At 32.4% G+C, this 27,183-nt stretch overlaps 2 protein-coding genes across 3 annotated transcripts; one reads left to right on the top strand and one right to left on the bottom strand.

Moving 5' to 3' along the window:
* Positions 1-938: 938 nt before the first annotated feature.
* Positions 939-9,845, bottom strand: LOC148614853 (lambda-crystallin-like). Its single transcript, XM_088589280.1, has 6 exons — positions 9,741-9,845; positions 3,552-3,786; positions 3,032-3,193; positions 2,155-2,349; positions 1,776-1,881; positions 939-1,219 (listed from the first exon to the last, which is right to left on the bottom strand). Exons 1-6 carry the CDS (start codon positions 9,776-9,778, stop codon positions 996-998), a joined length of 960 nt encoding a protein of 319 aa, XP_088445406.1. The 5' UTR covers positions 9,779-9,845; the 3' UTR covers positions 939-995.
* A 200-nt stretch (positions 9,846-10,045) lies between these two features.
* LOC148614852 (uncharacterized) lies at positions 10,046-26,727 on the top strand. 2 transcript variants are annotated; one of them, XM_088589278.1, is made up of 7 exons: positions 10,046-10,144; positions 12,443-13,688; positions 13,839-14,333; positions 15,731-15,925; positions 19,957-20,030; positions 21,559-21,816; positions 22,740-26,727. In XM_088589278.1, the coding sequence occupies exons 2-7, from the start codon at positions 12,482-12,484 to the stop codon at positions 22,782-22,784; spliced, it is 2,274 nt and encodes a 757-aa protein (XP_088445404.1). In that variant the 5' UTR covers positions 10,046-10,144; positions 12,443-12,481; the 3' UTR covers positions 22,785-26,727. The 2 variants fall into 2 exon arrangements, with proteins under 2 accessions (XP_088445404.1, XP_088445405.1); XM_088589279.1 differs by having other exon boundaries at positions 10,055-10,107.
* The last annotated feature ends 456 nt before the right edge of the window (positions 26,728-27,183 follow it).

Here is a 27,183-nt window from a genome sequence, read left to right as displayed (position 1 = left end):
CTAAACTTAACACCTGTCTATCTGAACACCTGTCTAAACTAAATGCCTTCTGAACAGAACACCTGTCTAACCTGAACACCTGTCTAAACAGAATGCCTGTCTAAACTGAATGCCTGTCTAAACTGAACACCTGTCTAAACAGAACACCTGTCTAAACTGAATGCCTTCTGAACAGAACACCTGTCTAACCTGAACACCTGTCTAAACTGAATGCCTTCTGAACAGAACACCTGTCCAACCTGAACACCTGTCGAAACTGAACACCTGTCTAAACAGAATGCCTGTCTAAACTGAATGCCTGTCTAAACTGAACACCTGTTTAAACAGAACACCTATCTAAACTGAACACCTGTCTAAACAGAACCAATTTTTAAGTCCAATATGAAGGTCAGTTTAGACAGGTTTTACTGTACTGTGTTGAGTAATAAATTTGTGTATTTCATACATAATCACCAATGTTTTCATCTGACATTTTTTAATTTAATGAGAACTTAAATTAGCGGTTTGACTAATAAAACCACATAAATAGGTACCAAACGAAAAATAGTTCTTTGAAAGTAGATATCATGATTGATAATTTTTTTGCATTAAAAAGTCTGAATGTTTCCCCATGTAGAAAAATAGGGCATCTAATGGGACATTAAACAATACCCTGCCATGTTGCAAAACTATTTTTGGTATTAAAAACAATTTCAAATGGCCATAACTTTTGTGTAAATAATCTGATCAAATTTGAAATTGGAACTTTATCTGTGTTTAATGATCCTAAATAATTATAAAAAATTTGAAAAACGATCCTTCAACATCTTCTAAAGTTATCATCCAGAAACAGCCAAACATTGAACACCTAATTCCTCAGTGTTATGAAACTACACTCTGATGTCCCTGACTTATCAATTATTACTCATTCTCATACTCATAATCATTCTTGAATAATAAATATGCAAGTATACTCCTTCATTAAAATGCCCTGCAATCTACAAATTTTGATCATACTAATCATTTTTGTCAATTTCTTTCTTTAATTTAGCTAGAGCTGCTAGTCTGTCATCTCTCCATTTTCTCTTCTCCTGAATTTTATCCAATGGCATTGTATTATTGTATTCAGCTTGTATCTTCTCTGCCGTAGGTACATCGTATAGAACAGGAACCTGTTTGAATGTCTTATCCTGTACATTAACAGCACCTTCTGCATATCTCTGACAATAATCTACTATACCTAGACAGATTAGAATGAAATGCAATAAAACAAACTGGTCTTTTTAATTTATAGTAAAGTTATATTGGAGAGACTAAGTATCAAAATATAACTTAAATTTAGCAGGAGTTTTATCACAAGGATTCTTAGCACAACTGATCTTAATTAAGGTATCAATGTCTAACTAATTAGTTAGCTTATTCATTATATACATTTTCATTCACAATAATTTTTTTTTCAATTCACTATTTAATGAGAATACAATACTATTTCATAAGTGAGAAAACCCCATGGGAGAAAAAATATTTTAAAAAAAATTAAGGAAAAAGTTTTAAAAAACTGTCATTACATTAATGATATACAACTCATAATGTCAAAACTACCGGACTCTAACCAGCAGATAGGAATAATGTTTCAAAAACTGGCTGTTGACATGGATTTACCATTGAACAGAAAATGTGAGTCATTATCCCATCCACAGCAAAGTACCACTCATATAAGGCTGAAGAGTCTCTGGTTTATTGATTCAATCAACAACCTTAAAAAACGACAATGTTTAACACTATCTAGAACATACCATTTGCATTTAAATGCATAGTCTCTAATGGTCCTATAAAGGCATATCTTGGTCCTAACCCATCATAACATACTTTATCTATATCTTCTGCACTCAACAGACCACTCTGAAAAACATTTAAACAACATTTCAAAACAAAACATTAAACAGAATTAACAAAATCAATATAACCTTATGACTAGTTATGGCAATGGAATAAAACACTTTTTAGACCAGTCAACTAGCAATAGAATGTTTGGGTTTAAAGTCAGTAGGTGAAAAAGATCATATTATACTTTAAATAACCTATTTTTATATTTAATGAAATAAATATTGAGGTAGCAGTGTTACTGACAATCTGTCACAAGAACAGTATCCTACAGAGCAACAAAACACAAACCTGATACATATTCCAAGCTTCATTTATACAGGCATATTGTAATCTATTCAGGGCAAATCCTGGACTTTCTCTGTTTAGTGACACAGGTGATTGACCTACTTCTTCCATCAATGACCTTGTTGTGGAAACAACCTCAGGTCGTGTCCATGGTGATGGGACTATTTCAACCAATGGTATGAAGTATGGTGGATTTATCTTAAAAGGTACCAATAAATGAACATTTAATTTGTGATAAATAATACAACAGAAAACAAACTAAATTTATTCAAATCAAACAATATTCATAAACATTTTCTAAACTTTGAATTATGAATATTAACTACTTCAAACAAATAATAGCTTTAATCATAAATTAGAAATGCAGTGAGAGTAAGCTCTCAGAAAGAATAACCCCCTCAATCCAAGAGGACCTTAATCATGATTATCTCCCTTTATTGGCAACAGACGATAATTATCTTCTATCACATCTACAAATGATGCCTTACCTTCCTATAAAATGTTATAATATCAACCAAATTCTATACAAGGTTTAACCATTTAAAATTCTTAAAAAGGAATATCCCCTTTCAGAAGATCTGATAATAATGATATTCCTCCTTGCTGATCTACATATGAAGTCTAACCTTCTTTCATTGAAATTCATTGAGTGGTAATGGAAGAGTTGCACAAGACATGCGGACAGACGAATAAAAATGAATAGACAGGGGGATTCCTAGAAACCCCCCAAAAACTTTGTTTGCAAGGGGTATAAAAACAAGATAAATGGTTAAGTCAATAATTGCTAATTTTATATGTGTGTTAGTCTAGCATTAATGATAATCTTTTGTATGTTAAAACAAATTTTTTGAAGCAGACATATTAACAAGTAAATAAGTACAGGGTGGGCCACTAGCATGTTGTTTCTATGTTTACAGTTCTCGGTAAAGGATGATGCTACAAGACAGCTGCTGGAACTGGCTGCTATTGTATTATCTCCAATAACACTGTCTATCTGGGAAAATACTTTGGTCTTCAATTCAAGATTTTCTGGTACACATTCCTAAAATGGAATAAAACTTAAAGTTAATGCTTGTACTGTGGAAGTTATTTTTCATTTTAGTTGTATTTTCTTTCTAAGTCAAATCAAGAGTAATTAAAATTTTTTATTGAAAATATAGGTTGTGTATTCCAAAAATACATACTTCATATATACTTTATAGAAATTTTGACAAGCCACAAAAATTGAAATTAACACCCATGAATTCCTTCCTTCATAGTATCAAATATGTTATATTTTGACTTAAAAAACATGAAACTTGTCAAGATAGCAAAAACACATATTATAAGATGTATATTTCTATTCCAAAAATCAATTAAATGTACCGGTATAACATTTCATTGAACAAGAAATAACAAACCTGGACATAGAAGGCATCCTTCAAGCACTCCTCAAGGGATGTGGAAAATGACACTCTACTGGCTTGTTCTACTGCAGATCCAGTCCCTCTAATTAATCCTCCTTTTTCATAACCCTGTAGGGTTGTGCTGATATTGGACTTGGCTCTCTCTATCTGACACTGATCTACATCAAACAGGCATACTTGATGACCAGCGCCAGCAAATATCATTGCCCAGTTCTCACCAATAAGGCCACTGAAATAACAAACAAAAACCAACTGCATACTATGAAAGTACTTTAATCCATGGATACCAATTTTCGTGGATTAGGGAAGAAACATGAGTTCGTGGATTCTTGAATTCATGTTTTTTTAAGTTTTCAGTACACATATCAATGGGATTCTCCTTTTTTATTGGGAACCAAATTTTGTGGTTTGGCCTAACCACAAAAACCACGAAAATTGGTACTTCCACAGTACTCATTTTTTCAAGAAGTGATACGTTGTGCTTTGTATACCTTCCATTATTTATCAATATTGAACACATATTTGCTGCTTAAAATTCAATGTAATAACCAATAGTTGTAACTTAAAACTCAATGTAATTTCCCCAATCTATACATAATAACAACAGTTTTAAAGTCAAGATTTAAAAAAAAAAGACTTTTTATTCTGTATTGTCAACTTTCTTTTCATCTGTGGCAACATCCCTTCAGCACCTGCGTATGGAGTTTTCATATCACAACGTTATGCCAGAGCTTGCCGTAACTACGCAGACTTTTTGTACTGCAGTTTAACTCTTACAATAGGCTACTGGAACAGGGTTATGTTGGTACAAGGTTGAAGTCATCACTACAAAAGTTTTATGGTTGTCATCATGAACTTGTGGATTCTTACAGTGTATCCATCTACACCATGAAAACTGATTTGTTCAGTACGTCACATATCATCACATATGGAAACTTGAAACAAAATGTTCTTATTAACAGAGACTTTGTCTTTTTCTGCCACACAAATAATGAAATTTATGAAAGTATCCCATACTAACTGAATGTGTGAAGTTTAATCAAAAAACAATAATATTCACAGGTGATGTACAGAACTCATAGGTTTAGGAGGAGTCAGACAGACTTAAAGATAGGGCATAAAAATTCCAGTAAGCCACCTCATCTTAGTCGGGAGACATTATCATAACCGTCAAACTGAGAAATGACATTTACTGAAAAAGGGTTTATTGAAATATAAGATGCATTACTCGTGGAAAAAGAGGCTCTCAAAGAGCCTGAAACGCACACCTCTCAAACCATACTATATTAACTAAGTAAGTAAAGGTATCATGCTTTGTTACCATGGTTGATAAAAAATTGCTGAAAAAGAGCATATATTGATGATTGCTGATAACCTAAGGCACTGTAAAATGTTGGAAATGCATTCAAAGTGTTTTTAGAACCTCTGGAAAAAATTCGGGCAGGGATTCCCTATGTCCTGTTATTCCAAAGGGTCTGAGGGGGCATTAGCCCAGTATACATTTTGAAAAAGGCCAAAAACAAACTTTCCTCATCACCATTCAACTTAGAATACCATAATTCTTAAAAAAGAAAAAAAAAAATAATAATAGGAATCTGAGTAACTGGTGAAAATGGGCCCAAAATGGCAGCCATTTTGAAAATGGCCACTTATTAAAAATTTCAATACTGCCAGTCAACACAGAATATCATGTTTACCTTATGAGTAGCTTTACCTTCATTATTCTTCTTTAGTTGTAGAAAAAAGAGCAAAAAAAAATTTAGCCCTTATGTTCTATTTTTAGTAATGACAGCTATGTTTTTTTAGGGTACCCTAAAAAAGATATGCCAACTTTCATTAAATTTTGTCGCATGGTTTCAGTGAAGATTTTCAAAGTTGTTTCATGGGCCATAACTCCTACATCAGGGGACAAATCATTTTAGAAATTTCAACAAAGGTCCGTCAACAATATTATTTCTATCAGAATATTCCTAATTTCAACGATTTTTGAGTTATTTGCAAAAAAACTGTATTTTGACCCCTATGTTCTATTTTTTGTAACAGCCGCCATGTTTTTCAACGTTTAAAAAATTTTAAACAATCAGTTTGTGCAAAATACACTAAGGAACAATCTTACTAAGTTTCATTTGATTCTGATTAGTAGTTTCAGGGAAGAAGATTTTTGAATACAGTAAAAACATAAAAAATAACCTAAATGTCAAAAAGGGCAATAACTCAAACATCAGTTGAAGATTTTCACAAAAATCTGCACACAGGTAGCTCTCATCATGCTAAACACTTTTACCCTGCCAAAATTAGCCAAATGGTTTTTGAGATATCAGCAAAAAACTGTTGTTTGACCCCTATATTCTATTTTAGTAACGGTGGCCAGGTTTTTTGACGGATCAAAAATAAACTTTGTGCACGATACCCTAAGGAACAGTCATGCTAAGTTTCATCCAAATCCATCAGTAGTTTCAGAGAAGATGGAAATTGTTAAAGATGATGACAATGACTATGAACGCCAACTTATGGGGTGCTATGAATTACGTCTCCTCACCAATATGAGGATGTCCAATATTAGTGAAGCAGATGGCTGAGGATTTATAGAACTTTAATGGGCCTAGAGGTTATATGGCTATAACATATGTCAATCGAAATACAAATCAATGTAGTTTTGAATATCATACTTTTCTAGGTGAAAAATGGTAAGAGAAGGCACGTTTCTTCTTAGATAAAAATTCCTCATACTCATACCCAAGGAACAATCAGATCAATTTTCATTAAATTCTGTCCAGTAGTTTCTGAGGAGAAAATTTTTGAAAGAAATAACATTAAAAATAGCTAAAAACATGGAAAAGGGACATACTCAAAAATGACTTGACAGATTAATACAAAAATTTGACCACATATAGATCTCATCATTCTGATTTTTTGCAACAATTTTGGAGATACATATATATATACAACACAAATTTGTCTGACCCTTTTATTCTGTTTTTAGTTATGGCGAGCATGTTTTCAAAAGGATAAAAAAAATCCCAAAACCAGTTTTATGCAGAACACCCTAAGGAACATTCATACCAAGTTTGGTTCCAATTGGTCTGGCCTTGCAGAAGAGAAGATTTTTGAAAGAAATAACATTAAAAATAGCAAAAATTTCTCAACAAACAGCAATAACTCCAACATGGTTTAACAGATTAACACAAAATTCGTCCACTGATATACTCATCATACTTTATACTTTTACACTGACAGAATTTTGCTAAATCTAACTATTATGAAGAAATGTGAAAAACTTCTGCCTGACACCTATGTTATATTTTTAGTAATGGCGGCCATGCTTTTAGATGAATCAAACCCGCATTAATTCTATGCAGAACACCCCAAGGAACATTAATATAGACAAGTATTGTCAGAGGAGAAAAGTAACGAAAAATTGAAACTGACAATGGATGCCAAGTGATGACAACAGCCTTTTGGGCCTTGTGTTCTGATCAAAATATTGAAAAAGGAGGTACAACTAACATTTGCTCATTTACTGTCTATATGTCGTTATAAACAATTTTTTTTATGGGTTAACATACAGAACAGTTTGAAATTTATAGTTGGTGCATTATATTGAATTGTATAAGAAAGTACATCCTCCCAAGTCAGGGTTTTGAGTCCACTCTCGCTCCCTCAATCCCCTGACATCACTCATTCATATTTAGTGAGTTTCATCCAGCCAATTCTGATTAATTGCTTCTCTGGGTGAGAAGCACCAATGAAAATCCATTTAACATAAAATGTCTGTGGAAAGGTAAACAATAATACGAGGTAATTGACGATCCGATATAGTAACTGAAAGTTGTATGATGTCACAAATGATGCAATATGAGCAAAAATGATAACTGTAGATTCTGTTTAGAGTCTTTACTAAAAAAATGATGTTATGTGTAGCCACTTTGTAAGTTATATCAAAGAGTTTCTATTACTAGTGATTTGATTGGATTTTGGATCCGGGTTAAATTGAAGTAACTCACTAGATGGCGCTGGACAATACCCGCTAAATATGAATGAGTGATGTCAGAGGTTTGAGTGAGCAGGGTGGACTCAAAACCTTGACTTGGGAGGATGAAGAGAGTATTGTTATATTACTTTAGTTATTTTTGACAATGTAATTAAGTTGTCTAATAAACATTTACAATGTCATAATTTTAATTTTTGGGCAGACAATCACAGCAATTAATGGATGTGTGTCTGCTTTATGTATAGAATGAATAAATAAGCCACTTTACATACTTCACTTCCCAAACCCTAAATTAGCAGAAAACTATATCATAACCTTAATTCCAACAAAATTCAAAATGAATCTGGGATATATCACATATTATTTCAGAAATGAGCCACTCATTAATTAGAAACTTTGAAATAATAGATTCACAAATAAAACATTGTAGCATTCTGTATGCTGCCCATTAAGGTATACTAGACTATACTGGATGACTTTTTAAGTAGCAGTATATACTCTGTTCCCATTATATCATGGGTTCCACTGTATTGTGGTATGGCTAGATCAAGAACAACGGAAGGACGTTTATTTTCAATGTTTGTTGTGCTTGACCTAGGGACTAAGTGTAAACTCTGAAACCATATATTTGTCAAGTTTTCTCTAAGACAGAGAAATTAACGACTAACTCAAAATTTTTATGCGATTTTCATCCATTTTCAAAATTTTGATGGCCATTTTTGGAAAATTGCTGTCGAATTTAATGAAGATTAAATAAAGATTTATAATTTATCATGATCCATTGAATTGATTAGTTGATTGATTGATTATTGGGGTTTAACGCCCGAGCAGCAATATTTCAGCTATATTCAGGTGATGAACATGAAATGAAATGAAAAAAGGGATGGGACACAAGGATAATAGGGTCGACAAATTGATTGCTACTACAAAAAGGGAGGGATGGGTAGGGTCGTGCAATTTAGCTCCCCTGTGGCTGAGTGCAAAGGTTCCTACACCTATCAAATACCACAACAGAGTTCTTTAACATATGAGGAATGTGGCATCTTTCCCAACACGGTGCACCACTATGGTTTGCGGTCAGGTTTTCGTATTATAGCCTGACAACCCCAAACACACCTGGGGTACCCCATTCCACCACCTGGGGCACACAACTGAGTTGCTCTGTAGGCAGAATGCCCTATCCCCTGGCTAGGGTTCTGAGCACTATTTAGTCGCCTTTTACGACAAGCTTAGCGCTGCTGCAGGCCAATTCTTTTGACACCCAGACCTGCACAGGGCTCATGATCCATAAGATGTTGAAGTGCATTCCCACAAATTACCATTGCAAGGTTTTTGATAGAAATGATTCTAAAGAATGTTCTTTTCAATACAGTGATATAATGGGAACATTTTTTAGGCACAGAAATTACTTTTTTGCAAGCAATGGCTGAGTGTTAAAGATGCTGCATCAGAAAAATAGGTTTAATGCAATGAAAGATTAGATTTTGTACCAACTTAGGGAGGTAGACCTAGGGTAAGGGACATAACTCATGAAATCAGTGATATGTTTGTATCATATTTAATTTCACCAAAGCCTCTCAAGCTTTCGTTTAAAGCAGAATAAAGTGAATCCAAGTTAATAAGATGCTTACATAAGATTGATGTAAAATGCTGCATACAAATGTTCCAATGATTTTTAAGAGTTGTGTCTCTTACCCTAGGTCTATCTCCTTAAGACAAATTAAAAATCCAAATTTTAAAGGCCTGGTTTTCCTCAGTGTTTGAAAACAGTAAGTACTGTGATACAGTGAGCCCCCAGTGTGCATGTATCCATTAATTACTAACTATGCATGTTCACTGAATTGAACTTTCTGGTAGTTAAAATCTGGCTATCTCCGCCAAAAGAAAACAAAATGTTAGCAAGGCCATTTTTTACAGGGCAGAACAGAACACTTTACCGTTTTTTACTTTGATAAGTACGATTTTCAAAAACTACATCAGGCCCATTTAAATCGAGAACAAAAGCTCTATTTAATAACCTGTAGAATTTTGAGACAATGCCTACCCCTACTTCAGTACTTGTAAAAACTAAAATGTAATATTAATGTTTGAAGTTAGATGAAAAACACTTTAAACAGCTCATTAAGTAAGATTTATTTTAAACTATGAAAAATACCAGATTATTTCGTTTAACCTTTTGTGGGTTTGCTTACCTGCCAACAATAGATATTTTCTTAGTTACTTGTGCCATAATCTTCTATATTTATCAGACAAACCGAAAGTAGGTCAAAGTTGGAAAACACCTTCCACGGTTAAACCATTTTACATATTTCTAAGAAGACGAACTTTAAGTTATAAACTTTACCACTTCGTAACTGAAACGTTTTAGCTTTGAAATGTGTTAAATTTATTGCACTTCAAAATGTTAAATAAAAACAAGGTTTTGACCGCGCTATGTATTTTATTTTATGTCAATGTAAGTTAGGTTTTCGGACTGAAAAAAATGAAAGAAGCTCATATAAAGGGGCGACAATTCAAGTTAAACGTATTTGGCAATCAAATATTACTGAAACAATTGAGGTTAGAATAGATGCCTTTGACAACTTTTATCAGTGTTGTGAGTAACGATTTGCACATTACTAATACTTACAAGTAGTATCGATGACACACTCCATTCCATGAGGCAATGATTTTGACAGAGAGATCAATTAGTTTCCAAAAATATAATTATAAATAAATATAGCATTAACGGTACATGTATATGGAAACAGTGTATTGGCAATTTCATTGTTTTTTTCTATAGACTACATACATATGTGTACTGTTCAGAATGTATAATATATAGTACCCAGAATAATATTGACGAAGCAATGACTTGTAATATGAAAGCAAATTAAATTAAATTTTAATGCTTGCACCATTTTCACGAAACTGGAAAATAGTTTGATTTTGTTGATATAAGCACCATTTCAATTGTTTAAAATTTCTGATTTACTGTTTTCAACTTATGGTTCATAAAAAGGGGATGTCTAATACTTACATCACAGGGGCTTGGTCCTACTATCAGATATACCTTTAACATCGGTAGACAAACCAGGTTTGCTGAGCATTTACCTTGTGGTCTACTGACTACAACAATGCTAGAAAGTGCAGGAAAATTTGTGTTTCTAGTGTTATAGCAAACAACATTGCCAAGCTATGTCAAAGATTGCAGTAGTTAAACTTTCTGTCCAAGGGATTGGAGAAATATTGAGTTAAGATGTACAAATTCTTGTTTTAATTTGAATAGAATTATTTGATGGTGATAGTTGTATTTATTTATTAGATTCATCACTTGTCAAGTGATTGCTGAGTAGTAAATTGTAATATATTAAGTTTTTATTTGAAAAACAATGCAGTTGAAGCATGGCACCCCAAATCATGGATCACCCTTTTCATGTTTATTATACTACTCAGGCTGCATATTTGATAGTGGGAGCAAGCCCCTGTGCTTGCATGTTTAACTTGAACATTTCATGAACCTATCTTAAATTGTATAATTAGTACAGTATATTTCTGAGTTGTTGGACTTATTCATATATAGATGGAGCAATTTCCGATTTTTGGGCTTAAAATGCCTCCAACACTTGCCATGATACATGTATAAGGATGTAAGTCTCATTCTAGTTCCATTTTTCTTTCAGGAATTTCCAATGTACAACGTATTTAAATCTGCAGACCTATCCACATTAGGTTGTTTACTTAGGGATTTTAAAACACTGCATTACAATGCAAAATCTTTTTTTATGCTTTTGTTGATAATATTTTTATCATGTAAAACTAGGTATTTGTCATTTTTTATTAATATTTATTAATGAAAAAATGTTTTTCTTTTTCTGAACTCAGCACTATGATAATAACAAATCTCTATTAACTTTGGTGAATTATGTCTCCTCTCACTTAGCCAATTTTTGTTCAACCTGGTTAAAATTCTTGGTATCATAAGAGCTTAGATTTTATAGGTCCACGGGAATGGTCTAGTTTTTGGAAGTGGGCTTAGACTAAATATCATAGATTTTGTTATTGGAGAGTGATACAGTTTTTATGTGTATTTACATTTATGATGTTGTTACTTCGTTGTTTTAGACTTCATTCAAATTTTGTTAAAGTGTTGGTTAATTTTCATTCTAACATGACGTCTTCATATCGTCAAATAGTATATGTCGGTACAACCCCACCTTTAGCACCTGCGCATTGTCTCTTTTCTTCGCTGTCACTTCGAGACAAAACACTCATTTAACAATGTGTGCACGATGATTTAATGGCTGAGTGGTTATCTAATTGAAATTTTAACATGGGTTTGGCATTTGTATTCTCATTTAACACCTTGCTGTCGCTCGGTGTTAAATAATTGAATATAAATGCTGTACCCATGTTAAAATGAGTACAAATCTACCCCCTCCAAGAATTATTTCTTAATTGAGATCCATGTACAGACTTGATTAGTTCATATGTGAATCGTGTGTCGTATTTATGCATGCTCACTAACAGTTTGTTATTTAATCACAAATACTTTTCCAATAAAAAATGAAATTTTGAAACTTATTGGTATAGTAATTCCACTATTAGGACATCTAAACTTTTAAATTCCTATGATGAACCTTCTATAACATGACATATCAGAGCAAGATATTTATAATATTATGAAAAGGAAATGAGCAAGCAATGAAATAAGAGTTGGTGACAACTTCTTTAAACGGTGATTGTTATTTTTGAACGAAGGTCCTAAATGTGAGGGCTGAAAAAATGAAGCCAAATTATAAACTTGTATATATTGTAGATTTCAATATTGTACTAATTGATGAATGATTGTGTAATAATATTTTTAAAAATATAGGAATTTATTAAAATACAATTGTAAGTATTTATTTTTCAGGAATAAAGTCACTTCAGATGGTTAGTTAGGGCATGCAACATGGCTGAATCTCCTCAAGAACCATATAATAACATGGCAATGCCTGGTTGCAGCCTGAAAAAGAGTCCTTCATACAGAGAGGCTCAAGAACTCTTAAGTAGACACGTTAAGAGGCAAAAATTGTTGAAAAAGTACAGTGGGCAATCTACTGAAATGAGCCCCTTAGATGTCAGAAAAGAGGCTGAAAAAATCTTGAATGAATTCTTAAAAAGACAGTTAAAAAAAGATTTAAGAAATTCTCCTTTACTGAGTCATAAGTATCAACAGGTGGTCGTGGAGGATGAGTATGAACAGACTCAGCATTTAGATGATGAAGTGATAATGAAAGGGGAAAACTTCTCTGGTGATGAAATTCCTGTTACTGAAAGTTATGCTTCTGTAGATGCCATAGATGACATTCCTTTTATGGATGGAGTGGAAGAGGGAATTAGTAATGATGGTCGTTCAAGAAGTTTACCTGGTGCCATACAATTCTCTGTAAAATCTGATCAAGGCCTCCCGAAATCTTATTCACTGAGCCCCCAGTCTCTGTTAAAAGGAGATAAACCTGTCAGTCCAAGGAAAAGAAGCTCTGCAAAGCTTGATTCACCTTCATTAAGCAGTCATTCAAAATCCCCAAGTTTTGTAGCTGAAGGTCCTGGATCAGTTCCTAAGTCAGCAGAAGACTATCCTCCAGAACCTCAAAAAGTTCGCAGACGATTTCGATCAGGGTCAGTATCCTCCTCTGACACAGACAGTGGTGCAATTGTATCCCCTAATCGTAAAAAGAAAACAGTATTTAAAAGACTACAGGAAAGATTTGCAAGGGCCGTCAGTAGAGATAGGGAAAAGATGGATTTAGATGGTGGACGAGGTTCACCCGATGATGCAAAGAAAAAGATTAAAAAAAGGAAAGCGAGGTCTAAGAAACGTACTGATAAACACAGTGGTTCTGAAATTCTGAAGGAAAGACATACACATAAGGAGGGACATATAGAACAACATCATGATAGCGAGAACAAGGACATTCTATTAAGAACTGATGAAACTTGGGAGTCCACCGATATAACAGACTTTGAAAAATCCCAGAGTAAACATATTGACACTCACAGGAAAGTGAAAGAGAGCACAGATATTAGTGGGTCATCGGAGAAGGGCATTCTTGGAGCTTTGAAGAGAATAACATCAAGAAAAGGGAAAAACAAATCACATAAATCATCATTGAAAGGTAAGAAAAAAGGGGTTACTGGAAACCTTGTAATTTCAGTGGTAAGACCTATAATGCCAAAAAGCTTCCTGTATCAGCATGCAGAAAAAAATTACAATTGACATATACTTACCCCTGTGTTTTGTCTTTTATTTCTTGTTTATTTTGTAGCATCACAGTCAGCATACACTCAAGATAATAGTGGGAAGAGTTCTATAAGTTATGACAGAGTCCTATCTTTACCAAGTGGTTCCCCTGATCTGAACCTGCATAAGTCAGAAACAACATTACAAACTGGGGGAGGCAAATACAGACAAACTACATCTACCATAACATCACCTAGAGCAAATGGTAGAGGTCATGAACAAGGTCTTCCTAGGATGGGACCAGTCCATGAAAAATCCAGGTCTGAGCCAGTCCAACCCACCCCACCAATGGTCACTAATTGCCACGACACTACAGGACATACCATACCACATGGATTTCATTTCAGACAAGTTTCAGGAAATAATAATGTTAAGATTCCAGAAAATAAGTCATTTCAGATTGACTACAGCATTGATGAGAAGGAGAGGATAATCAGGACTAATGATGGAGAAGTTGTCAAAGAAACAAACATACATAGGTCACGTCGTCCTCCAAGTGACCTAGAAATAGATGGTGCAGGTGAGATATGCTTATTTGTAGCCGCATTATAGTGTTTCTTGTTTAAATAGCTGTCCGGTTAACAATCATGTGTAGGATGACACATCAGTATCTAGTGTGGTAAGAAAACATAGTTCTTAATGATGAGAAAAAAACTGAGGTAAATAGCAAGAAAATGAGATAAGTCATTCCAATGCTATGCTAACTGCTATAGTTTACCTTAGCAACAGGCCAAATCACAGCAACTCTGTGTTTATTGTGTTATTAAGGATGGCTGATTGATGGAAGGTGTTTAATCCAAATGCTTTCTAGAAAAAGTAACATTCTGTATGATGTGGATGTACTGGGTAAATTCCATTCTTGTGGTCAAAATATTAAGCCAACAATAAAAATTCAAAAGCAACAATTGATGGACATGTTTTGTTTGTATACACATAGCCTAGATATTCATCTTGAAATGTCAAAGAAAATTATTATTTTTGTAAATGCTGACCTACTTAAGCATGTTAAGGATTTAATGAATGACAAGGGTCAATGGTCATCATCATTGTTTTTGTTTAACCAGGTTCTGGTGCAGAGGTGATATTCTTGGTCGTGCATTTAAATATCATCTGATTTTAATTTTAGTGAGGAATGTCTCCTATACAGCAGACCATTAATCAATTCTGTTTATTTAAAACATGAATTTTATTTTGAATGCATACAATGAATCTTAGGGAGTACAGTAAATCACAGTGGCGAACTTATAAAAAGAATATTATACCATATATGATTTGAATATGTTAGTAGACACCTGTTGACCTGACCTTGATGACATATGATGCACACGCTCAGACTTGTTTTTCATTACAAAGAATCAAACTTTTATTGCACCGAAATGAGTTACATAGGAAAGACGTTAACCAAATGAGGTTACATAGGAAAGACGTTAACCAAATGAGGTTACATAGGAAAGACGTTAAACCGCTATAATTGATTTGAAATAGCTAGTTCAGATGTTAATGATTTCACCACATTTTATGTATTATGGAATATTAGTAATATTTGAACATGTATGTGTTCAATTACAATTTCATTTTAGCTGGATTACTACCGGTACTTTACATTATTATTGCAAAATGTACACTTGATACCAAAGTAAACACCCTACAAAATTTTGGAACATTCTCCCTGTTTAAATTTCATATTTGTCCCATGGATTTAAATAGAAAATAAACATTTTTTATGGACCATTACTTAATTTTTCATTTATTCCCAAGATTTCATGTTAAAAGTCAAAAGACTACCTACTACATATAGACATGGGGAAAAAAATAAGGGTATCAAAGATGACACAAGTATTTAAATAAATAAATTAATTCTAATACCAGAATTACTTTTGAAAAATAATTGTGTTTCATTTTATATCGTCAATATAGGAGCATCTTTAATGGCAGGTGGTAGATCACCACGACCAAGGACAACTCCTCAAGAATCTGACCTTGATGATGAAATTGATGACTTAAGAATTTCACGTATGGCCCAAAGAATAGCAGAAATGGGAGATTCATATATGCATACAAATGAATCTAGTGTAGTTGGATCTCCTGTCAGTAATTCAGATGAAAGGGATGGTATGGACAATCATTTAACATTAACTTTTTTTCCTTTATTAAAGTATATAATTATTATTCCAGTGTCAAGTTTGGTCAATATTTAGGTAGCAGTCTTTGTAAGAATCATACAAAATCTGTAAAAATGTGATACACCCCAAAAAAGACTACATATTTTTATTTTTGTAATTAAGTTGTTTTATGGGTCTATACTACGAAATGTGTAATTATTCATTCAAATCTGCCTACTCTTAGGAGATAATCAACATTGAAAATTTAATAGATTCTATTATATTTGAGTGTCATTTACAGAGTTATCTCCCTTAATTTTGAAATTAACAGTGCATTCTATATAATTTTTATCTCCTAAGAGCATGGGATATATGAAAAACTGTATATTATTTTTTGTTTACTATGGCAATTCAAACAAAATATCAAAAATAAAAATATGTAGGCTTTTTACCCATAAATCACATTTTGCATGATTCTTAGCTAGAGTGCTACTTGAATCTTTGCTACTCATGAAACTTTATGTTGAATTCTGGCAGAAGTAAGAATGATTTTGTCAGGTTCATGAAATCAGAGAAAAAAAAAAGCATATTCAGATTTTATTAAAATATCTTAAAAATTTCTTCTCATTCATCAAATATCTGATAAAAAAAAATCCTTATAATTCAAAAGGTGGTGAAAAATTACCAGTATTTTCTGACAAATATCAAACATTGTGTGTCTCAATAGATTCTTTTGAAAGAACATGTCAATTATACATACACAAAAAGCGGTCTATTTTATTGCATTATAGTGTGAATATCTGCTTAGAAAAGAATGAGAAAAGCTATAGATACATGTTATGATTTTTTTACCACTGCAAAATATTTATGGTGGTATATTGGTATTGTGCTGTTGTCATGGTTTTTGTGAAATAATTTTGAGTAATAATTGGTTGGTCTTAATAAAATTTTATAGCAAGGTTTCAAACCACAATATGAAGGTTGATAATGAGTTTGAGGGTTATGGCCAAAACCACTTTAGAAAAATGGGCCAAAAAGTAACCTAAAACAAGCATTTTGTAGAATTTAGCTCCAGAAAAAGCATTGGAATGCCTACTTTGATTTTGTCACCCTTTTATTTCAGTGGAATGTCAGCTGTTTCCCCTGAAGACTTTTCTAATAATATTGAAAAAATTTTTTCCAAAGGGAGGAAAATTCCCAATTGTCTGGCATAACTTTTTGAAAACCAGGTAAAGAAACCAGTGAAATGTTCCTTGAGACGTGATTTCTCTGCCCTGTACTTTGGGGAATGTTTTTCAGCAAGTCCTAACCTAATGGGAGTACATATTTATCAGTTCTGTATTGGTTTTCAGTTCTGGATCTGGATATGACGCATTATTGTACCCCTGTACCATATTTTTCCAATGTGTTGATAATACGCCAAAAATTTGTCAAAAACAAAGGGTTAGGGCTGCTTTTAAACAAGGAACAAAATCACTGGTCTATGATATTGTTCCACAACATTCTGTACCACAGTTGGCAGACTTGGATTAATTTTGGGGATAAAGACTTGAAATTTTCAGAAATTAGGGGCCATAAAGGGTGCCAGAAACTTGCATTTTACTGATGTCCAAACAATGACTTGACTATCTGTGAATGAATCTCTTCGAAATTGTATTACTAGGTTCCAAATTACCAAAGGAAAACTGTGATTGATTTAATGGGATAAAATTTGAATCTTACAGGAATTGGGGCCAATAGGGGGCCTGAAACAAGCATTTACCTTATGCCTGAATAATAACAACTTGAGTTGAAGTGAATAGATCTGGTATAAATTTTATAAGGTGCCATACCACAAAAGTTGGAATGGAATTGATTTGTGAGATGTGACTTGAGCCAAGTAAGTATAAGGGGCCACAAAGGGACCAGATCTGATTTTTGGATGATTACTTGAGTGAAAGGGAATTTATCACTTTGAAATTGTACCACAAGGTGCCATATCTCCACAGGCAGTTTTGATTGATTTTGCAGGTTTTGACTGTAGCGAAGTAAGAAATAAAGCTGAAAAGTGGGGTACCTATAAAATGCAAACCGAAATCAAAACTAAATAAAACAAAACGAAAAGAAACAATTTGAAACAAAACAATAACATTCGAAATGAAACGAATCGAAACGAAATCTATAAATTGTGAAACGGAAAACTGTAAAGTGTGAAACGAAACTGTGCAATGCGAAACAAAACGAAATGAAACAGAGAAAATAAATGTATGTGAATTGTAGCTATATACACATATATGTACTTGAAATAAATCTTTCAGATGTATACAGCGATAACTATTCAATACGGGCAGCTACTAAAATAAAATACTGTGATAGCCATAAATATAATTTCATTCATTAAAAAAAACTTCAAAAGATATCTAATGACGATCTCAGAGAAATTATCTTTGAAGTTTTTATCTTGTTATATTGCTAGGTGTGAACTGTAAGGGGGGGTTCCTTGTGTAAAAAAAACAATTTCAAATGAAATAAACTCCATTTGATCTGGGAAAATCTAAAGGCCGTCGGCATAATATAAGACCATATAATATCTTAAGATATCAACAGCTGGAAATTACAATTTCCAGGTGGTTTTTTTGAAGCCTTAATGCTAGGTTAATTCAATGATGCTCCAATATTTAATTCAGTCACTATCCAAATTCCAAGGTAGTAGTCTTGAGAGATCCGAATGGAAAGTTTAAACTGAAAAAGAGATCATCACTAGGAATACTCAGTCGATTGTTTATCATTGATCTTGGGTATTTACATGTAACATCCAGAATTATGGATGACATTTGGGCTAGGGTTCCTACACGGCAATATATGTGGATGTGAACCAGACATCAAAGCTTCTACTTACAGAACCATGGTTAGACCCACACTTGAATGTGCAGCCACAGTTTGGGATCCCTATTAACAGTTTCGCATACAGTCACTAGAGAATGTACAACAAAATGCAGCAAGATTTGTCAAGGGCAATTACTCTGACAGAACTCCTGGCTGTGTTACATCAATGGTAAAGGAGCTACAATGGAAAACCTAGAAGAACGCCGTCTAAGATCCATGCTAGTCATGATGTATAAAATCAACCATGACATGATAGATATACCAGCTGCATATACTTAACAACACTGAGGTGATGCCAGAACTCAGGGGAACAGCAACTATAGACTTTTGCACACCAACCGAGACCCCTACAAATTTTTGTTTTTTCCAACACCATCAAGGACTGGAACAGCCTTCCAGACAGTGCCAAACATGCCAGTACCATCGAGGCATTCAAGGGGCAGCTAACCATCACCATAGCTGCTTCTCACCAGACATAAACAGCAAGAGGCCATGTTTTTAACCTGTAAATAATTTGATTTTGAAGTAAATATGAGGCTTTTAGCTATGTCTCGAGTGCTACATTGAATTTACAAGAAGACGACATTCACTCTGCTATGGACATGAATAAGAATAGTACATCCTTACATACATACATACATACATATATCTATATATATATATATATACGTTGATCTTGGTTTATTCTTTTTGAGTAGTTATCGCTGTATACATCTTAAGATTTATTTCAAGTACATACAAGTGTGTATATAGCTACAATTTACGTATATTTATTTTCTTCGTTTTTTTTTTTATGTTTTGCATTGTACAGTTTTGTTTCGTTTTGCAATTTATAGATTTTGTTTCGTTTCATTTCATTTTGAATGATTTTGTTTCGTTTCAGATTGTTTCATTTCATTTAGATTTCATTTTGCATTTTATAGGTACCCTGAAAATTGACCACTCCTGTTTTTTTTCAAATTTTCATCCTGTGTCAAAAGGATCATAATCATAATCAAAATTCAAAGCCATGTGAAGTTTTAATGGTGTCCATACTTACCCCAGTTGTTCAGGGTTCAACCAATGCAGTTGTATCAAGCTGTGCCCTGCATAGCATTTTATATTTATATAAGATATTTTACTTTATCTAGAGATTTTTGCAACTCAGTTATTTCAGACATTATAAAATGTTTGTAGGTGAGGGATTAACAGAATTAGAAAGGAAGTTACGAGATTGTTTCAGGGACTTTGGAGACTCAATCAATCACAAGGTTTGTGTATTTCAATGGCAATATTTTAAATTTTGAATGATCACAATATATTTTAACCGAGGAATTCCTCCTAAATCAATCTTTCTAGTCCTTGTGTCTGTACATTGATTTAGAAAAAAATCTTCTTATAAAGAATGTTCTCTGGGTCTTTAAAGAAAAACTTAATGAATTATTACATTGTTGACCTCAACACTACATTGTATACTGTGTGTCCTTAATTCATTTCAGGTTATATTCTTCTTTATTTTGATAAAATATTTTTGTTTTGTTTATGCCCTTAGTCAACTTATATAACCATCCTTAATGATTCATTGTAAAAAGTTTCACCATTTCTGCAAGTCATTTGTCAATGGCAAAAATGATGAGCACTGGCTAAATCACTTGTTAATGAACTATAATTAGCTGGTGAGCTGTAAAATATAGTACAGATGTCAAATATAGTACAGATGTCAAATTTGGTGCATGAAAAAAACTTTCGCCTGTCACACGACCAAACCAGGTCATCCTGGTATATTTCAATCTTGAGACAATAGCAGCACATATATTGTGACTAAACTATAAAGACGAATATAAAAAAGCCATATACTTCTATATTACATAAATAATAGATTTATGCATAGATCCTTTATAGTGGTGTTATATAAGTATAGTGTTTAGATATTCGGAGCATATTATATTGTAGGCCTTTTGATATTCTGAGTGAATTTACATATCTTTATTTTAATACAGTTTTAGTCTTTGGGATCCTATTTTAATACAATTTTAATCTTTGGGATCCTATTTTAATACAGTTTTTAGTCTTTGGGATCCTATTTTAATACAGTTTTAGTCTTTGGGATCCTGATATGTTTTAGTGTCCTGATTGAGAGTATGAGATATAAATATTTTGGTTTTAAACTGTCTTCTTTATTGAATATGTTTATTATTGGGCAACTTTGAAATAGGAGAGTTCTTGGTGATGTCATCACTTACCTGTGATTTGGTTTTGGTTGGCAAAAAATGCATTTAGTGGTATGGGGCATCAACTTTAAATCATCATAACTTTTTCATTCTTTAAGATAACAGAAAAATTCATTTGGTTCCCTACAGTGTAGGCTACACTGACAATAAAACTCTTTTTATCCATTAAATTTTTAAATGAATATTCAGTATTCAGACTATATGAGTATAAAATTTTAAAAATAATTTTATATGAAAATAGAGGTTTACATATAAATATCATTTCAAATTTATTTTTCAATTAAAAGAGTTACAAATTCCCAAACAATATATGAATTATTTTATCTAAAGGAAATATTTTACAGAACCAAAATTGGATGTAAAATAACAAAGTTATAAAGTTTTTTTTTAAAATTGGGATTCTAATCATGAAATTGTCAATTGTGTATTTAGTTGTTTATTTGTCAACCAGTTTGACACTTAATGATATGCAATTATCGAATATGACATCTTTAATGAGATTGGCAAACTCCTATACAAAATATGGAATGGAAATTATGTTACCGGTAATTTTATTTTTTATAAATAGCTCACTATGTCAGTGGAACCAAAAGAGGCAGCTGTCAACATTGCAAAACAAGTGACCTACAGCAAGTTCAAGGATACAGTTGGTGAGGTTGTTGGAGACAGTGTTGGGTGGCAACAGTTAGCAATGCTATTCTATGTGACTAAGAAAGCTACCCAGTTAGCTGGGGCAGGTGGAGCTGTGGCAGCACAGCTAAAGGAAAATTGTTTGCAGTATGTAGAGGATCACTTTGCTAACTGGATACTTAATCAGGGAGGATGGGTAAGTTACTTAGGTTTACAAGTGTCTCTAGTTTTATTCATTTTATGTCATTTTAATACATTTTTCATTTGACATTATGGTAATCATTGTCTATGCATCCTTCCATCTATAAATGTATTCTTGACATTAAAAAAAAAAATTTGAAGGATGCTAATTATCTTAGTGTACAAAGATTGTCTTAAATGTTAAAAAGCAGCCTTTTAGGCTTTTTTTCTTATGATTTGTTTTCAGATAACAAAACTTTAACACAGGGGGTCTTTATTTCATGTTTTATAGCAAAATTGTTTATTAATTGATTGAACTGAAACCTCTTGGCTCCGAAAGTCATTGAAGCATCAACAGGTATTTTTTGGTTTAGAAAAAACCCATAAATCTAAGACTTTTCATATATTTTCTTCCAAATTTTACAAACCAAGTACAATGATTTAGTCAAATTCAGGATTTTTATTGCCAATTTTAATGTTAGTTAATTGTATTGTCATTTTTAAGATCCAGTGCAAATTAAGTACCAGTCCATCTGAAATTCAGACACTGTCTATGGTAGATGTGATTCATAGTTTGGAAAACTTATTGGCTACATTTTTGTTTAACAAAAGTCCTTTTTTGCATTCAGATCTGTATTTTTGAAAAAAAAAAACCTATATTAACCTCCCACTTATACCAATCAAATCAAACAAAATCAAGAACCATAACTCTTGCAAGGCGCCAATTTCATACTTCGATCTCAAAAGTGCAACAACCCAATGACAAACTAAGACTGGTTATGTGGTCTGTATCTGTTTCTGAATTAGAAATATAAGGGAATCTTATGGGTTTCGACATGCATGAATCACCTTCTTCCTGATTTTTATGCTATTTACATTTTAGTGTACAGTTAACCTTTAGCTAACAATTCTCACGCAGAAATTACGTCTATATTTCAGGATTCTGTCTTGGAATCAGACGAAACTGACTTTGATATAGACTAAAGAGCCCATGGATCTCCACACCACACCATGTGACTCTATCTATGATCTCTAATAGAATGTGTTCCTTAGATTAGGGCTTTCATCTTTGAAACAGGATGGAATTTTTATCCCATTGGTAACATCCCACTGAATCATTCCAACTGTATTAGAAACTATAGATGTAGACAGTGTTGTACAGTAAATTATATTAGATTTCCAACACGTGAAAATGTAAACAAATTACATTGTATGGAAAATTTTCCAAAAGGGGTCATATTGAAATGTGTTGTTAGCTTATGTTGTGCCATAATAGGAAAAAAGTATTAACATAAAGATTAAACTGAAAAACTTTTTTGGATTTGAATAAAAAAACACTGAGTCTTATTTCAAGTGGAAATAGACTTAATATTTAATTACATGTATTGATTTTTGTATCATTGTTAATTAGTGTTTAATGCTGCTGGAAAGGTAAGATGAGAAGGTATGCCAATCATATTAATACCCCATATGGAGTGCATGATATTGTGTGATACCCTCCGAAAAGTTGCATGTCTATCCTTGTATTGTCTGTCCATCCCTTGATGGTTTCCAGATGATAACTTGAGAATGGTTTAATGAATATTTATGAAACTTTGCAAAGTTTTCTAGTCCATGAACTACAAGTTAATTTTAATTTTCTTCAAAATCCAAAGTGCAGTTTTCAAGTTAGGCAATTTAGAACATTTTGCCATACCCATTTTTTCTCTGATATATATTGGGTTATCTTTTAATGTTCCACTAGTGCTCTATTTTTATTGTAAAAATCTCAGCGTATACACATACAATTTTGTTAATGTTGTGGTATTTCTTTACACTGTCTCTGTTGTAATTATTTCTATACAATGTTTACAGCCTTTTTTATCTTTTTAATTTATTCTTGGAAGTATTTGAATATACAAATATTAAACTTTTAGGTACCATTCTGTGTAAGAATCAGGCGATGAGTGGCACATCATTTCCCCCAATTTAGTCATTTTTGCCTAAAATATATTCAGTACATCTAGAAAACAACATAAAAGCTATTTAAGTTTATCCTGAAGCATCTATGATGTTGATATTTTTTGACTGCTGATATAGGGAAAGAGTACAGGAAATTTTTCTCGCCATTTTTCCTTAGTACATTTTAACTAAATTTGACCTATCAATATCTTAAAAAGACAAATTTTTCAAACACTCTGGTGGTTATTTCTGGTGGTTACCATTACCAGGTATAATGAATTGGTTAATGCAAAAAAACCCATTTTTTCCTTCATGTGCCACACCTTATATACATTTTGCCCGATTCTTAGAAGGAGAAGTACTTAACAGATACATTATTCAGTATGAACTGTTATTGACTAAGATTTTGTATAAAATCATAATTATACTGAAATATATTCATATTGATGGAACCATGTAAGTGTGTCATATGTTAAAGTGCTCTTTCCTTAAGTGCCAATTAAAATATTTTGATTAAACAAAGCATTTTTTTTAAGGGATGCATATATTTTTGAAAATTGAGTTGAAGGGAAGTAGATATGTTTTTGAATACTTGATTTGTTTATCAAGGTGTAACTATTTTACTGTAACTACCTTTTAAAATGCCATATGAAAATCTATTTTTCTTTGTGAGTTGGAAGGTGGAGTTTTGTATAATTACAACTTGTTTATCATCACCACCTGTTATGAAGCTGCTCTGTGGCTTGTGCATACAATCTGTGATTTATTTTGCATAATACTTTCTCACTGACAAGTGCTGTGTAAATATTGTATGTGCTAAGCTTCCCATTTGTTGTTTTTAATCAGTGGGATATTTTTTTTTCATAAATAAAAATGTCCAGGAAACAAATATACATGTTTTTGGGTGAATTATATGTTTTGCTTAAAAGTAGGTCATGTATAGGTTTCACATGTACAGGTTTAAATGATATATAGAAAGTAGTTGATGAAAAAAAGTATAAATTGTTGTAAATATGGAAATTTTATGGTATTATACCATTAAATTTTAAAAATGTCTGACCATAATCTTACAAAAATATTTCTGTTTTCTAGTAGAATAACTACACAGACTTTTCAACATACTGTGAGCATACCATTGTTAGTGGGGTATACATTTTCTTGATTATTGTGGGTTTTGTAAACCATGGAAACAGGTTCCCAGCATACTGGAAATTTCCCATTCATTTTTAAGGTTTATCAAATCCACTACCTCAAGAAACTATAAACTAACAATTTTTCTCTAAACCAAGAAAATTAGTACCTATGAATAAAAGTACTTTCACAGTAATTAATGATCATGAAGTATTAATGTTTTGTATAGAGTTGTCTGTCTTCTTGTATAGAGAAAGGTCAAAGTTCATATCATTTATGCATATTGATTTTTATTTTAGATTTGTTTCTTGTATTTTTTCACATTTCTGTCAGTTTAAGAATATTATCTGGAAAATTGTACAACTCTAAAATTGTACAAAAGATATTTATCTATAAACTTGCGTTATTTGTTTATGTTGTCATTTCTTTAAGTTGTTCATGTACATGTATAGCTAATTCCACTGTTTAATGTTGGAGGTTATTAGAGGCTTTGATAGATTTTAAAGATTGTACAGTTTTGTTTGTGATACAAACTGTGGTACACTAGACATGCATTGTGTTTAGCTATATTAGCAGACATTAACTTAAAAGTGTCTTTTTCTAAGGTTTTTACTTCTCATTTCTGATTATTAACCGTTTCCTTCTTTTCTCCATTAGGCTAAAATAATAAATTGTTTGTTCAGTTTCTGTTTCTGACCTTAAAAATTAAGGAAAGGAAAAAAAATGAAAAATTCAGAATTTTTTCTCATCGATCTCAAAATTTCCATTCAGATCTGGGGCAACTTTATAATGATTTAAAGTATGTGTTAAATAATCAAATATAAATGCAGTACCCATGTTAAAATGAGTACAAATCTACCTCCTCCACAAATTATTTATTGAATGATCATTCTCTACAAATATGTTTTATCTACTAACCCTACCTATTTTTTTCCCTATAAAATAGGAAACACACAATTTATTTACTTTGGCCTTAGTGGCAAGCTTTAAGGTAAGAAATTGTTTGCAAGTAATTTTGCTTGAACTTCTATACCTATTTTCAATTTACATCAGCTATTTAATCTCCTAGAACGGTAGAAAATTAAAGTGATATCAGGGTAGGAAACTCACTCAAATTCTAGCCAGTCCTAAATACCATTTTTCAATATATTTACTCTATAGTTACATAAATTTTTGTTATAATTAGCCAGCCCTGCCATAAAATAGCCAGTCTCAGGCTGGCGTGCAGGCTACCATTTCCAACTTTTGTGATATGAGATGTTATCTTCTTAGATGTTATTATTAGGAGTATGACATTGATTTCACACTCACTTAATTTGTTTTTCATCACTTTCTTTGATGTGGCATTATATGCCATATAGAGATGCAATGAACTACATGTATATTTATTTAATGGATATATGGATTGGACTCTTAAGAAAAATCCTAGTTTATGACTTTGCTTAATTATAGGTTGTCTAACCACATTGCTGTCACACATCCATAATATACAATCTTTTTGTATGTAGATCATGTAGTATTTCAATAGTAAATTTGAAATGTAAGTAAACCATCACCAGTTGTAACCTAAAAATCATTCCTATATTGTTTTTGTGGTTATTGTTTCTTTCAACTCTGTAATTTTACTCAAAAGGTGGCCATTATGATTTTTTCTATGCAAATCTTTATGTTAGTGCCAGAATGCAAAGCATTCTTTGTTGTGATTTTCATTTGTTGTTATTATTTGCTCAACTTATTACTGAAGTGATGGTTCTACTGAAAATTGTGTAAAAGGTGTTAAGTTGATATTTTTGTCTTCTTTTATATCAGTGACATCCTGTATATGTTAATGTTCTACAAAATAAATGGTTCAAAATCTTTTTGTCCATATTTACATCTTAAAGGAATGATGTATGTACATGTATATAAGAAGGGATTGTTTAAATTTCAAACACACTCATAGCATGTACCATGGGAGTCTTGTGTATTCCTTTTGGTAAAGACATCACCCATAACAAGGTCTTTAATTGGGTACAAATAGCTTTGTCCCTCTTAGGCAATGCCTAAAATCATCTTAATTTAAAGGAGAAAGTTCAGTAAGGACCCCTTTTGGCCCTGTAGTTTGGGTATTTTGAAAATCTGATTAAAACTGATTCCTTGGTAGTAGTAGTAGTAGTGTAGTAAAATGGTTGCTAACACTGAGTATAAGATGTTTTTGACGAGATTTATGACATTATTTCAAAAATAACAGTATGCATTATGTCATTTTTTACAAAATCCTATAACTTTTAACATATCTGCAACTTTTAAAAATGTTTTTGTATGGAATGGG

This window comes from Perna viridis, chromosome 6, assembly GCF_037379345.1.
Source record: "Perna viridis isolate PV_CMFRI_1.1 ecotype Kerala chromosome 6, ASM3737934v1, whole genome shotgun sequence".
Lineage (NCBI taxonomy): Eukaryota > Metazoa > Mollusca > Bivalvia > Mytilida > Mytilidae > Perna > Perna viridis.
The sequence above is the reverse complement of the archived record's forward strand: the minus strand, read 5'-3'. Positions and strand labels throughout refer to the sequence as shown.